The sequence below is a fragment of the Perna viridis genome, chromosome 2 (genome assembly GCF_037379345.1).
Source record: "Perna viridis isolate PV_CMFRI_1.1 ecotype Kerala chromosome 2, ASM3737934v1, whole genome shotgun sequence".
NCBI classification, from domain to species: Eukaryota; Metazoa; Mollusca; class Bivalvia; order Mytilida; family Mytilidae; genus Perna; species Perna viridis.
In genome coordinates this window covers 49295814-49311687 of record NC_142446.1, presented here as the reverse complement: position 1 = coordinate 49311687, position 15874 = coordinate 49295814, and the positions used below count along the sequence as shown (strand labels likewise).

General features: G+C 35.5%; 1 protein-coding gene across 1 annotated transcript; it reads right to left on the bottom strand.

Moving 5' to 3' along the window:
- Nucleotides 1–539: 539 nt before the first annotated feature.
- LOC148625585 (glutamine synthetase-like) lies at nt 540–15394 on the bottom strand. The gene is made up of 6 exons (XM_088569169.1): nt 15247–15394; nt 4901–5065; nt 4040–4222; nt 3439–3575; nt 1457–1656; nt 540–1074 (listed from the first exon to the last, which is right to left on the bottom strand). Exons 1-6 carry the CDS (start codon nt 15392–15394, stop codon nt 711–713), a joined length of 1197 nt encoding a protein of 398 aa, XP_088425295.1. The 3' UTR covers nt 540–710.
- Between the last annotated feature and the right edge of the window lie 480 nt (nt 15395–15874).

Below are 15874 nucleotides of genomic sequence, written 5' to 3'. Positions count from 1 at the left end.
TGTTTGCTCTATTTTATAAGTCATTGTTCATATCTTTTGACAAAATATTAGTTTGTAGAGAGGCAAAAAGAAAATGCACTATATTTTTATAGCATCCATGTTTTGACATACTCCTGCTCAGGGATATGCAATACGATACTGGTACCAATACAGGGCATGTGCCCTGTATTAAATTAATAAAGGGCAATTGCCCTGTATAAATTATGGTTGCTAAAATCTCCTGTTGTATTAAAGGGGCAATTTACATTGTATTTTAAGTCATCAGTTAATAAAATTTAGACTGTTTTTCACGAACATAATTATGATTGATATATGATATTTATCTGATAATCTTATTGCTATCATATAATTATGATTATCGTATGATACGCTTTTAACTATCTTATAAGTTAACATATGATTATCATATGAATACCATATAATTAAATTAACATTTGAATCGAGCGCCATATGATTATCATATGTACCATTTTTGGCTATGTAGGCATTTTTACAGCTTTTTGTGAAACACTTCTATAATATTCAGACTTAAGCGCTGATATACACGTTTTATTGGTATATAAAGTTTGAAAAAATACAGTAATTAAAAGTAAACCACATTTTTTGTCGCTTTCAGTCCTCGTCGTACATTGTATAACCGTGTAAACTGTGTTTACTCAGTTGTTTAGAGGAATCAAGCACTCTTAGAAGAAAGTTAAAAAAAAAAAAAACTATAAATCTGGTTCACTGTCCCAAATGCTGAGATCTTTAAGATCTTCATTCCCTGGCAATAGAAAATCTCCAAAAATGGATGCCCTGACTATTCCTTCAGCTGCTGCATAAGGATCGATAGTAGATGATGGACGCCTATCCTCAAAATATCCATACCCATTTATTGACACCAGTGGAGGAATTCTAACGGAGCTTTGAGCCTTATTAGATGCATCGCACAGAAAATTGTGTAACTGTGGGTGCCACAGGTTAGATGTATCACCCAATCTTTTCTTGTTTTCTTCTGTTAGGGTAGGATCGTACATACGAAGTAGTGCATCCTCGTCTGACTTTGAAAGCAGCTCAATTGCATGGCGAATAAACCTAATTTGATAATTGCAAGAGCATGTAAGAACTTACATTTTTTTGTACATTTACACGTACATTCTCCTTTTTCCTTACGTTTCCTTTTTTAGCTTTTATTATTGTCGTTTTTTTTTTTTATTTCATGTTCAAAAAGTTGAGAAAAATAGTTAACAGTCACGTCAATAACAAAAAGGTTCCCTGATTATTTCAGCTGATTTTAAAGCAAAATGATTTTTACAAATATTCTGGTCATTATAAATATATCTTCACACATGCAGAGAAGCCATTGTAATCTAAAACACTTCAGTATATTATGCACTTTGTAGTTACGTGCATATATATAGGTTATTATTTATGAAATCTGTCCTGCCTCCGTCACTACCCTTTTTAATAACCTTACTTGATTCCACCTTTGTCTCTCATCTGTTGCGTACTGAAGTTGAGGTGGCCACTGGATGTGAAGGGTTTACCGCTTACAGGAATAGGATTTAAAGAGATTCGAAGACCAAACATCTCAGCCAGACGTTGTAGTATGTATCGAGACATATTCAAGTGGTCACCAATTGTCTCCCCTTGACACGGACCGATCTGGTACTCCCACTGATGAGAAAGGTTTGCACAATTTATTCAAGAGCAGTACACTGGGATATATATTTAGTTTTCTTAATTTTGGTTAAGTTTTATATATTGTTGTTAATTCACTATCATTTATTTTATTACACAGTTGCCCAAAAACGCATTCAATTTTAGATTTTCTTACATTTTAGCCCAGTGCAGATCGGGTGTCATAAAGAATAGGCCCGCAGCAGCGCTAAGCTTGTCGGAAAAGGCGACCAAATAGTGCTCAGAAACTCAGCCGAGGGCTAGGCGCTCTGCCTACAGAGCACCTGGGATGTGTGCCCCAGGTGGTGGAATGGGGTACCCCTGGCGTGTTACATGCTGGGGTTGTCATGCTATAATACGAAAACCTGACTGCAAACCATAGTGGTGCATCGTGTTGGGAAAGATGCCACGTTCCTCGCACGTTAAAGAACCCTGCTGTGGTAAGAGTAAGAACCTTTGCGCCCCGCCACAGGAGGCTAAATTGCCCAACCCTACCCATCCCTCCCTTCTTGCGGAAATCAAAATTTGTCGACCCTACTAACCTTGTGTCCCATCCCTTTTTTCATTTCATCATCATCATTTCATGTTCATTTTATCATCCTTTTCATGTTCATCGCCTGAATATAGACGAAACATTGCTGCTCGTGAGTTAAACTCCAACAATCAATTAATCAATCAATCAATCTTACATTTTAATTTTACTTAGTTGTACTTTGTTTGGTTTGCATGGGGTTTTTTTATTTCTTATTAGTGACATTGTTCTTTTATTTCATTTTTGATTATTATCCCTCGCGATTAAAAGTTGCTCGATAACTTAAAACGCTTGCAATTTATAAATTGAAAATTTGAGCAAGCATAATTCATAGTGTGAAGCTCCCTTTATTTTTTTATCGTCTGAATATAGCTGGCCCCGTGCAGGTCCGGGTGTTAAAAGAATAGGCCTGCAGCAGCGCTAAGCTTGTCGTATAAGGCGACTAAATAGTGCTCAGAAACCTAGCCGGGGGCTAGGCGCTCTGCCCACAGAGCAACTGGGATGTGTGCCCCAGGTGGTGGAATGGGGTACCCCTGGCGTGTTACATGCTGGGGTTGTCAGGCTATAATACGGAAAACCTGACCGCAAACCATAGTGGTGCACCGTGTTGGGAAAGATGCCACGTTCCTCGCACGTTAAAGAACCCTGCTGTGGTATTCGATAGGAGTAGGAACCTTTGCACTCCGCCACAGGAGGCTAAATTGCCCGACCTTACCCATCCCCCCTTTTTCCAGTGGCAATCAAAATTTGTCGACCCTATTATCCTTGTGACCCATCCTCTTTTTTTCATTTCATGTTCATTTTACCATCCGTTTCATGTTCATTGTCTGAATATAGCTGAAATATTGCTGCTCGGACGTTAAACCCCAACAAACAAACGAATATAGCTGAAATAATGCTGCTCGGACGTGAAACCCCAACAAACAAAACCTTTATTTTTTAAATACTATTTTTTTGTGGGTTAAGTGGCATAATTTTTATCAATTGCATTTGTTCATATTCTATTTTTTTTTCTGTATCTTCTTTTGAATGGTAGCTAAAATGTATATAATGACATTCGTCAGTTTTTGGATATTTCATTCTCTGCAGGTGGTCTTAGCAGTTATTTCTTGAGGTAATATTATTTATGCTTCATAATATTATTTTTATCGGATTTGAATAATTGCTTATTTTTTTTTATTTTGTCTTTTTATGTTTGAATAATTATTGCCATAGAAACTTATAAGAACTGTACCATTCTTTAGTACCTGAGATGGGTCATTCTCTCTGATATTTCCTCCTATTTTAACCCCAGCATATAAACACGCAATCAAATGACGTGTGGCCAATTCTCGCTCTATCCCAACCATTTTCGCATGCTTATGGCCTATTTTAGTACATAAAACTGAAATAAATGAATAAGGATTTATGGATTGTATTGGAAGAAGAAAACAATATCGAACTTTTCATTTACAACGAACGTTTAAGTTTTCCATAATGAATGAAAAATGAACTTTTTGTATTTTTCTAAACTCTTCGTTTGAATACTCTCTTTTAAGACTAATTATACTTTTAGAATTGTTTTAGAATACTTAAATGTCTTTTTCCTTTTTTGCATTTGCAAAAACAGAAGGAAAATAAATAATGAGACCAATTACCTAGTACACACTAAATCACCGTCTATATTAATAATATGCACCAAGGACATTGAAGTCATTTTTTACAAATATATAGGAAAATGTCTTTCCTTATGATTACTTTTCAGTATCAACATATACCGATGAGTCGCAAAAAAGGTTGATGACGTGTTTGTCGCATAACAAAATTAGGCCTATGAGACGAACGACATGTTCATGCAATGAAACTTACTCATAGAATCATAATTGAATTTATCAGGCTCGTAGCTAAGAGGAACATTATCTTCCTGAACGACGAAATACTCTTGTTCAATACCAAACCATGGCTCGTGACGCTTTTTCGGTCGAAAACTTGTAGTTGGATCATAGTCAAGTCTTTCCATGGTTTTCTTGCATTTGAAACGCGAGTTTATGGCTAAAATATGAAGAACTTTGTATTTGGACTGAAAATATCTTCTATGAAATTCATAATAAAAAACAGGCAAGAATTATTTTATGAGAGGTTACTTCTTGAAGCACGTATGCAGCATAACAAAATTTGCCATATTAGTTTGAGTGATATTTTTGTATTTGTATACTTTGAAATAAATATATGCATCGTCATATATTAAAATGTATCAGCGAATTATTAACACATTCAACGTTTTCTATTGCATTATACTTTATACAGGAAGTAGTCATCTGGTATTTCCCCAACACAACTAGAATACATTTTTTTTACAGTTTACTTGAAATATATATGAATCGAGACTTCATGTTATGTTCATGTTCAGTAAAATGCACGTGAAAATACTTTCACCGGTGCACCTGGGCCATGCTCCCAGTTTTTAGTGGAGTCCGAGTTGCTCATTTATTTTTGTTACTTTGTATGTATGATTTTAGTTACTTTATGTTCTTTGTTGTGTATGTCTGTTTTCCATGTCTGGTCTTTGTCCCTGGATTACATTCTTTTGATTACCGCTATAACCTTGGTTCCCTTGATTATTCTTTCATGTGAAGTCAATTGCAACGTGAATCTCGATTCACGTAAGATTTACGTAAATAATATATGTATCATTTGCAATTAAATGCACAGGTTGTCATGTTATTTAACCTGCAGGTTCATCCATCGATAACCAGATATCACATAACACAAACTTGTGCGGACTTTTCAAAAAGGGGTTCTCGAACATAGCTACTGGTTTCAGTATCATATCTCTTAAATCCTCAAGTCTTCCTTGAACATCGTTCCACATGTAATTATCCCAAACAGGGCAATCTGAAAAAAATATATAAAAGAGACAATATCTAGTTGACCTCTTTGAGTGAAAAGAAAGAGTAAATGTATCAGCAAAAGCAAATAACCCAAATTTTGTTTTGAAAATGTTGTATATTTGACACAATATTGGATTACAATTCATAAAAAGAACTCTTGTAATAGAACCTTTTGTGATTACAGTTCATAAAAAGAACTCTTGTAGTAGAACCTTTTGTGATTACAGTTCATAAAAAGAACTCTTGTAATAGAACCTTTTGTGCTAACTGTGGGGTAGTGGATGAGTATTCTCAATATAGATTTTCGCGGGGAATTTGTTTTTTTGTCTTCTCAAGCCCTACCTCGCGGAAGTGTATATTGAGCATGCTAACAACTTAACACGAAAGGTCTATTGCTTTTCGCTTTGTAGTGAAATGTACAAGAGTAATTAAGGGATCCTATATTCTAATAGTGCTGTGGACGGCTACGGATTTTTCAAGTTTAATGGGTCTAGAGGGTATACGGCTATATCACGTGTCAATGGAAAAATAAATCAATGCAGTTTTTGAATATCATACTTATCAAAGTGAAAAACGGTAAAGTTTTCTGCTATTTTGCATTAATTAGAGTAGGGGTCAAAGATCAATCGACCAATACACTTTGATAAGAAATTTAATTGAAATCGTTCATTGTAGGTATCGGAAGACAAGTAACATGTGAAGACCATGTGTATAGAATTTCAAAAATGTAAAAAAAAAGTTAAAAAAAGAACTTTTTCCGACAAAATTTGACTATTTAATCACAAAACGAAGATGTTCCTAAAATTGGTAGCATTTTAGTGCATTTTCAATTTTCCATACCAATTATTTCATATTCCTTTACTTCACCCATCGCATCCAAAATTTTCAATTATAAAAGGCTATTGCAGAACCTCGAGATTGAGGACTTCAAGGCTAATCCACCTGACTGTTTTTGCAAAACCTCTCCATTCAAATATGGTCCTTGTGGTCACGTCGTTACGGGAGATTTAACCATTATCGAAAACGAATCTCTGCGTAATATCCTTTCTAAAGGTCCCAAGTACCGTGAACCACGCTCCATAAATTGGAATTATAACTTTAAAGTTCTTGTGGATGCCGTCGAGGACTATGCAAGAAAATGGATAAAACGAGGACAAGAAGACATTGATTCTCTGTCAGAGTGGTTAAAGGCTACATCAGTTTTCAAAGACCCCGATGTAGCAAAAACATTGTCTATTATACATGACAAGTATGTTGTCGTACCAGCAGACAAAGCCCAAGACAACATTGTTTTTGTCTGCAAAACGTTTTATATCCAATGTTTATTATCAGAGGTAGACGTAGAAAATAATAGCAACGATAAGACCTACGCTGTTACCACTCTCTCCAAAGAAGAGATGCCCCGTGCAGGTCCGGGTGTTAAAAGAATAGGTACCAGTATCGTATTGCATATCCCTGAGCGGGTGTACGTCAAAACATGGATGCTATAAAAATATAGTGCATTTTCTTTTTGCCTCTCTACAAACTAATGTTTTGTCAAAAGATATGAACAATGACTTATAAAATAGAGCAAACATCACACTGGAAGATGAAGAACTTTTTTAAGAGAAAATCTACCATAATATCATAAAAATGTTCCACTGAAAAGGTTGGTTTGGTGAGTGCAAAACGAAAGTGAAAGTAAGGAAAATGGCTATTTATATTCAAGACTACTTTTCTGTCCGATCTTCGTGGACTCACCCTATTTTCTTTGCGGGAAATTATTTTTTCACATGTCCTTAGAAATGCTACATAAGTGAAAGTTTTATTGAATCAATTTACATATTTTTTAAAAAATCCTAAAAATATGCACTTCACTATAGAAGTCTATGGGAAAATTAATACGATACTGAGACCTAGTAAGCCAGTTTTTCAAGTAAAGTTGGATATTCAGCAAGTGGTCTTTACCAGCTGAAAAAGTAGTACCCCAATGCAGGTAACACTTTTAAGATGAATTAGCCAACTTTTGAACCTGATTTTTTATGGTAGCTCTGGTTTTTTGCATTTATGGTTAATCTTTACCAAATTTGGAAATGCATTTTGTTTTCATGAATTTGTAGGATATCAGTTCATTAAAATTATTATCTTTACTATTTATGATGAGCATATCTATATTCAGGTAACCTAAAGCAAGTAATACTCCTGCATAAAGGATAGTTTTCAAGTTACAACACATTTTAAGTATGTGGTTAGGACTTGAAAATAGTCATTTTCCATACATTGCCTCTTATATATGAAAAAATGAATATTTTTTTTAATTTTTGGTTTTTCTTTCAAACAAATAGCTAAAATGAGTTGCCATATAACTGTGTGGTTGATTTAAACACAGAAATGTCACAAAAGTCAACAGCCAATTTTTTAGTGGACTTTTTTTAGTGGTTCAAAAGGACAGATTCTAATGCGGCAAGAAAAATAATGGTGTTTTTTCATATAAAAAAAGAATTTTTTCAAAAAGTGTCTAAAGCAGACAATTGTTATTATAATATTTACACCAGTAAACTATTTTTCTTGCATCATAACTATCTGTTTTAAAGAAAAAATCCTTTTCCTGTCATATTGAGGTCCATTTGTATCTGCCTGGGGTACCAAAATGGCTTAAAATCTGTATTTTCTGCATATGAAAAGCTATATTTTTTTAAAACTATGATATTGGTATAATTTTTTCTGGATTTATTATAATTAAAATGACCATATCTATAGTTTAAAACAGTTGGTTGTACCGGTACATATACTTACTTTAAACAAGAGGCTCCCTTGAGTTACAGACAAAAAAGGAGGTTCGGATATTAATATTTCCATATAAGGAACTCACAAGTGGGGATTGAATAATGATTTGGAACTCATAGTACAGCTCATGTATCTACCATGTCAGAATAAACCACAAATTTGCTTAGTTTGACTAATGCAGCAGCTTTTTATCAAAAGTAATATTTTCTGGTTAACATTGAGATATTAGTCTTGTGCCTGGAATAGGGTACCTATATAAAAATTTTAATAGAAAACTCATGTTTGCAGCAGGGCAATGATATTCTGAATTTTCAGTATGAAAATGAATACTCTAGCAGACAAACAACAACTTTTATGATTATATTGAAATGTTTATTAGTAATAGGTACCAGTATCGTATTGCATATCCCTGAGCGGGTGTACGTCAAAACATGGATGCTATAAAAATATAGTGCATTTTCTTTTTGCCTCTCTACGAACTAATGTTTTGTCAAAAGATATGAACAATGACTTATAAAATAGAGCAAACATCACACTGGAAGATGAAGAACTTTTTTAAGAGAAAATCTACCATAATATCATAAAAATGTTCCACTGAAAAGGTTGGTTTGGTGAGTGCAAAACGAAAGTGAAAGTAAGGAAAATGGCTATTTATAGTTCAAGACTACTTTTCTGTCCGATCTTCGTGGACTCACCCTATTTTCTTTGCGGGAAATTATTTTTTCACATGTCCTTAGAAATGCTACATAAGTGAAAGTTTTATTGAATCAATTTACATATTTTTTTAAAAAATCCTAAAAATATGCACTTCATTATAGAAGTCTATGGGAAAATTAATACGATACTGAGACCAATAGACCTGCAGCAGCGCTAAGCTTGTCGTTGAAGGCGACCAAATAGTGCTCAGAAACCTAGCCGGGGGCTAGGCGCTCTGCCCACAGAGCAACTGGGATGTGTGCCCTAGGTGGTGGAATGGGGTACCCCTGGCGTGTTGCATGCTGGGGTTGTCAGGCTATAATACGGAAAACCTGACCGCAAACCATAGTGGTGCACCGTGTTGGGAAAGATGCCACGTTCCTCGCACGTTAAAGAACCCTGCTGTGGTATTCGATAGCAGTAGGAACCTTTGCGCTCCGCCACAGGAGGCTAAATTGCCCAACCTTACCCATCCCCCCTTTTTCCAGTGGCAATCAAAACTTGTCGACCCTATTATCCTTGTGACCCTTTTTTGTTCTTCATTTCATGTTCACTTTATCATCCATTTTATGATCATTGTCTGAATATAGCTAAAATATTGCTGCTCGGACGTTAAACCCCAACAAACAAACAAACAAACAAACAAACAAAGAAGAGATTGTGAAAAAACCATAAATCTGTGCTATCCTCTTTTGGTCTCTCTACCAAGGGCGATGATCTGCAAAATGTACCACCAAACCTCTTTCAAAACTTTTAACTTCTATACTCACAACTGTCAAAGAGGGTCTACAGTCCTACCACAACACTTGTTACTCCCGTAGTGGTATTAATTCAATGTGGATCCTGAAAAATTCGAAAGATCTTTTGGAGACAATCAGCCTAATATCAGACTATTATCCGAATATAATAGCATTAAAACCTATGATTTTTCAACACTGTATACTTCTATTCCCCATACTCAGTTAAAATCCCGACTTAAAAACATTATACATCGTTGTTTTTCCAAAATAGATGGTACACCTAGATATAAATATATAGTTCTTGGTAGAGATTCCTCATACTTTGTAGCCCCGTGCAGGTCCGGGTGTTAAAAGAATAGGCCTGCAGCAGCGCTAAGCTTGTCGTATAAGGCGACCAAATAGTGCTCAGAAACCTAGCCGGGGGCTAGGCGCTCTCCCCACAGAGCAACTGGGATGTGTGCCCCAGGTGGTGGAATGGGGTACCCCTGGCGTGTTACATGCTGGGGTTGTCAGGCTATAATACGGAAAACCTGACCGCAAACCATAGTGGTGCACCGTGTTGGGAAAGATGCCACGTTCCTCGCACGTTAAAGAACCCTGCTGTGGTATTCGATAGGAGTAGGAACATTTGCGCTCCGCTACAGGAGGCTAAATTGCCCGACCTTATCCATCCCCCCCCTTTTTCCAGTGGCAATCAAAATTTGTCGACCCTATTATCCTTGTGACCCATCCTTTCTTTTTTTCATTTCATGTTCATTTTATCATCCATTTCATGTTCATTGTCTGAATATAGCTGAAATATTGCTGCTCGGACGTTAAACACCAACAAACAAACAAACATCATACTTTGTAAGAAATAATTCCAAATCATCTTCCAAATATACAGAGGAAGATGTTTACAAAATGCTGGAATTTTTAATCGACAACATATTTGTCCAGTGTGATGGACGTGTTTTTCAACAAACGGTCGGCATTCCAATGGTAACATATTGTGCTCCTTTACTTGCTGACCTCTTCCTTCACTCTTATGAGGCTGACTTTATAGCTGATCTGATCAGAAAGAAAGAATATCATTTGGCTAGATCCTTCAATCTCAGTTTTCGCTATATAGATGACGTATTATCTTTAAACAATCCTAATTTCGGGGATTTGATACATCGCATCTACCCAAAAGAACTTGAGATAAAGGATACTACAGACACTGGGAAGTCAGCCTCATATCTTGACCTACACTTCGAAATCGATGGTAAAGGAAAACTATTGACCAAACTTTACGACAAACGTGATGACTTTTCATTCAAAATTGTCAACTTACCTTTCATCTGTGGCAACATACCTTCGGCTCTGCGTATGGAGTGTTCATATCACAACTCATACGTTATGCCAGAACTTGCCAATACTACGCAGACTTTTTGTATCGCGCTAGAACTCTAACAAATAGGCTTTTGGAACAAGGTTATGTTGCTACAAGATTGAAGTCATCACTACAGAAGTTTTATGGTCGTTATCATGAACTCGTGGATCGTTATGGTGTATCCATCAGCACCATGAAAACTGATTTATTCGACGGGTCATAGTTTTCCTTCCCTCGTTTATTTACCCCGGACTTGACTTTTTATGAGCAATTCGGCGGGTGTTTCTAGAAAAGCAGAGGACGCTTATCCTACCGGTGCACCTGGTCCATGCTCCCAGTTTTTAGTGGAGTCCGAGTTGCTCATTTACTTTTGTTACTTTGCATGTATGATTTTAGTTACTTTATGTTCTTTGTTGTGTATGTCTGTTTTCCATGTCTGGTCTTTGTCCCTGGATTACATTCTTTTGATTACCGCTATAACCATGGTTCCCTTGATTACTCTTTCAATGATTAAGAGATAATTAGACACCGTAGAATATTACAATGTATATATAAATATTCTTTACTGAATAACAAATAAAATAAACAAAACATTTTCGATTCGATCTGCCACATGGGCTTTGCAAAATGAGTTTAAAGTTGCAAATTTTCACATATTTAATGTTTTGTTTGTTGGGGTTTAACGTCCGAGCAGCAATAGTTCAGTTATATTCAGACGATGAACATTAAACTGATGATAAAATGAACATGAAATGATGATGAAATGAAAAAGGGATGGAACACAAGGACAATGGGGTCGACAAATTTTGATTGCCACTGGATATAGGGAGAGGTGGGTAGGGTCGGGCAATTTGGCCTCCTGTGGCGGAGCCCTATGGTTCCTACTCCGGAAGAATACCACAGTAGGGTTCTTTAACGTGCGAGGAACTTGGCATCTTTCCCAACACGGTGTACCACTATGGTTTGCGGTTAGGTTTTCCGTATTATAGCCTGACAACCCCAGCATGTAACACACCAGGGGTACCCCATTCCACCACCTGGGGCACACATCCCACTTGCTCTGTGGGCAGAGCCGCCCTAGCCCCCGGCTAGGGTTCTGAGCACTATTTGGTCGCCTTTTACGACAAGCTTAGCGCTGCTGCAGGCCTATTCTTTTAACACCCGGACCTGCACGGGGTTTCACGTATTTAAATTATTGAATGTACTAAAATTGTATAACACGGAATCGTTTCCAGACTGATTTATGAACAGAGACACATGTAAAGTATCGAGTCTGCCTTACGTTTTGATGAAAAGATTTGAGGTTTTGAAACTCTCATGCATATTTCTATGCATTTGTCTTTATATGCTTGCACTTTAAATAAAACGTGAAAGATTTAACCATGAATGAGGGATTCTCAAACGAAAAATGCAACTCGGGGGTTCATGATAAGGCTGGATTTCATAATAAATTTGACAGTACATAAACTGTGTACTTTGAACTTTGCATGGATGCATGTGAAGAGAACATGTACATGCATGCTATCTCAATATTTATGTGTTAAGATGTTTAACTGTGGGTCAGGTTGATGCTTGTAATGCAATATCCTCTGCAGTGGCGGATCCACACTATGAAAAGGAGGGGTGCCAGCCGGGGTTCCTCACAAAAAGGGGGTTGTGCTTGGATATCATTTTCCGTTTTTTTTTTGTCAATTTTACACATGAAAATAACAATTTTTTCAATAAAATGCATCCGCTCTGGAACCGCCGCTGCTCTGAACGGATTTTACTAAACGAGTTGTTAAAAACAAACCAGATACCTTGTAAAAATTCTGACGCAAAAAGAAGAAAGAAGTTCAGACGCAATAAAAACTTCTAAGATTTATTTTACCTCTCAAAAAGACTCAAGTTTTAGTACCCGTATTAATAGGACACAATGGTAATATAGTCGTTACAGAATATTAGTTCAAATGAAACATCATTGTCCAGGCCAGGGGCGGATCAAGATTATTAGAAAAAGAGAGAGGCTCTGATCAAGACGTTCATAAACAGGAGATACAATCTATCGTTTGCTGTATTTACTGTCTATAAGTTGTTATAAACTTACTTTTTTTTGCGGCGTAAACATACATGTACAGAGCAGTTGCAGTAAGTGGTTTGTGCATTGTATTGTGCGTTACTTCTGTTGTCATATTTTGACAAGGTAGAAAATTTGTTTTGAACATTTGCAATGTCATAATTTAAAATTTCAGGCAACCAATCACGTCTGTCTGCTTCATACAAAGAATGAATAAGTGAGCCACTCGCATTCTGATTTGTTATAATCTAAATGTCAATAAGAACTAAACTGAATATGGCATCACAACTGTAAAAGCATCTTTGCTAGCCAAGGGTTACGGTCATGCCCACTCCTGTCACGCAATGGGAGGGGTAGGACTGTAACCCTTGCCTAGCTAAGATGCTGTAAAATCTAGATCGGAAGTAAGCCACTCATATACTTGGAAACTTTTCAGCATTCTATATGATAGTAAAGGCCGATTTTATTTGAAATAATCCATGTACGAAAAATCTTTGTAACGTTCTCCTTTTCACCGTCACATACTAGATGACTTTTAACCAATGCCAGAGTTTCCCTCCTTCGTTTAAACCGGAATGACATCATTTGTATAAGAACAGATCGACGGGCGCTTAAGGTAAAACAGAGAAAAGGCGTCAAAACTAATATCCTACCAATGAACCTGGTCCAAACACCCAGTTTGGCTTGCTAATCAATTCTTAAAATTTATATATGTTATTCTTATGACTATTATTTTTTTTGTTTTTTGAGGCGTTGTCATGACTATGGATATCCTTTACTTCATTCCATTTTCCTCAAAACGAACATTGTTAAAAGCTCAATTATTGAATAACAGAAAAAAATATATGTCAAACTTTTATCTGCCTGCTTAAAAAAGCACTTAAAATATTGATCAGGTAAAAAAATAAGTTATTTTTTTTATAATAGTCATGCTTTTTTGTTGTACTAACAGTTCGGAAATAGAACAGGTTGTCCGGGAAATTATTAATTAGTAGTTAAAATATGGGAAAATTTGTAACCTCAAACACGTTTTATAAAGCTCATATTGCAGATCGAATCGAGAATGTTGTGTTTATTTTATTTGTTATTCAGTAAAGAATATTTAGATATACATTGTAATATTCTACGGTGTCTCTTAATCATTAAAAACGCACTAAAATACATCCATTTTTATGGGCAATTTTGTTCTGTGATTAAAAGGTCAAAATTTGTCAGAAAAAGTTCTTGCATTTTTTGAAATTCTATGCATGTGATCTTTGTATGTTACTTGTTTCCCAATACCTGCAATAAACGATTTCACTTACATTACTTATCAAAATGTATTGGGGTCGATTGATCTTTGACCCTTCCCCTAATTAATGCAAAAAAGCAGAAAACTTTACCGTTTTTCACTTTGATAAGTACGATATTCAAAAACTACATTGATGTATCTTTCCACTGACATACGATATAGCCGTATACCTTCTAGGCCCATTAAACTCGAAAACTAAAGCACTTTTTGATACCTGTCCGCAGCGCTATAACAGAAATCAAAAGAATGTAATCCAGGGACAAAGACCAGGAGCATGGACCAGGTGCAACGGTAGGGTAAGCGTGCTCTGCTGTTCTAGAACGACCGTGAATGAAAAAAATGATATATTTCTTGAAACTTAAAAACACAATAAGGAAAAATCGGCAAATATTTATTTAGATGAATATTGTATCTAATTTTTTTTCTAGTATTCAAATGTTGAAGAATTGAAATATAAAAAGTAATTGGATAATTCAATATTTAACAAAGAAACACAGTGGATAGTCCATGGGAAATTTGAATGGTCTATAGTGTATTTGAATGAATAAATCAGTTCATAAAATTCAAGAGCTGACGATAGACATAAAGTTATGTGTAATCATAAAGATTAATCGATTTCAATTTGAACAAACTCAAAAGATGACTGACGTTTCTTGAAATGTTGTTATCATGTTGAAAAGTGATCAGTACGAAGGGGGAACTTTAGTCATTTGTTAAATTATGCAGCTTAACACAAAATCTTCGAGCAATTAAATATTTAAAGCTTTTCAAGGTCGGAACAATTATTTTAGATGTACCCTCAATGCACTAGTTGTCACGAGATATAAAAAAAGATGATAATTATTTTATTAACTTAGTTTTCACATAGTTATCACCATCATGACCCGTGGTTTATCTCGCCAAAAATTAGACATTAAACGCTCACTTACCTAAGCATGACCAAATCCCCAAAATAAGTTTCATTTTCATTCAATGCGTTTTGCTTTATCTACATTTTTGGAAACAAATAAAAGTTTACATTGTCAATGGAGCCTGTGATATATGCAGAATTAATGAACCACAACATGGTTTTGAAATATTTTTTATTGGTTCTAATTGAAACAGGTTTTTGGCTCTCATTCCTATAGAAATTAAGGCGTATTATTTATACCTTAAGCTCCGAATGTAGTATTATTTAATGGAATTTTCTGTTTTAAAACGAAACTGCAAAACTTTTTATCTGTAATACTTGGTTTTGTCTATGAATTTTCTGGTTTCCATTTCAATAGTGATGTTTGCTTACCTTCAACACTCCTTGGCTCCTTTTCTACAACACGCGATTTGGTGCACAATTCGTACCCAGTATGACTGATGAAGACGTATTCTAAAACCACTTTGTCCCCTTTATAATCAATATCAGGAAGCAATAACTCATACTTGTCGGTAGACATCTGAAATACAACATTAAACATCCAAGCAAGCAGCTGGAGGGGCATATAGAGGCCATGTTAAAATGCGTTTCATCTTCAGTTTTACGATCTATGGTAAAGTATAATCAATTCCGCTGACAAGACTTATTAATATAAATATGCTGAAATCATATTTTTTTTTAATTTTAGTAGCAACTCTATGTAGTCATCTGCATTCACTTCTTACTTCTTAATAATGCTTGAACACATTGCATATGAGAATGCATCTTATTATATTAAATTTTCATTTTAAAAACTTAACTTAACGTTTATGTTACATAAACGATCAATTTACCTCATGCAGCCTACTTTTCAACGTTTGAATTGAATTTTAAGTCATGTAGTTTTTTATATATATTTACCATAATTGAAAAAACCACTTACCGTATTTACTAGTCCCTATGTTTTAAACACGACACTAAGCCCTCCTTGTTCTTCACTAAGAATTCAAAAACACGTTTT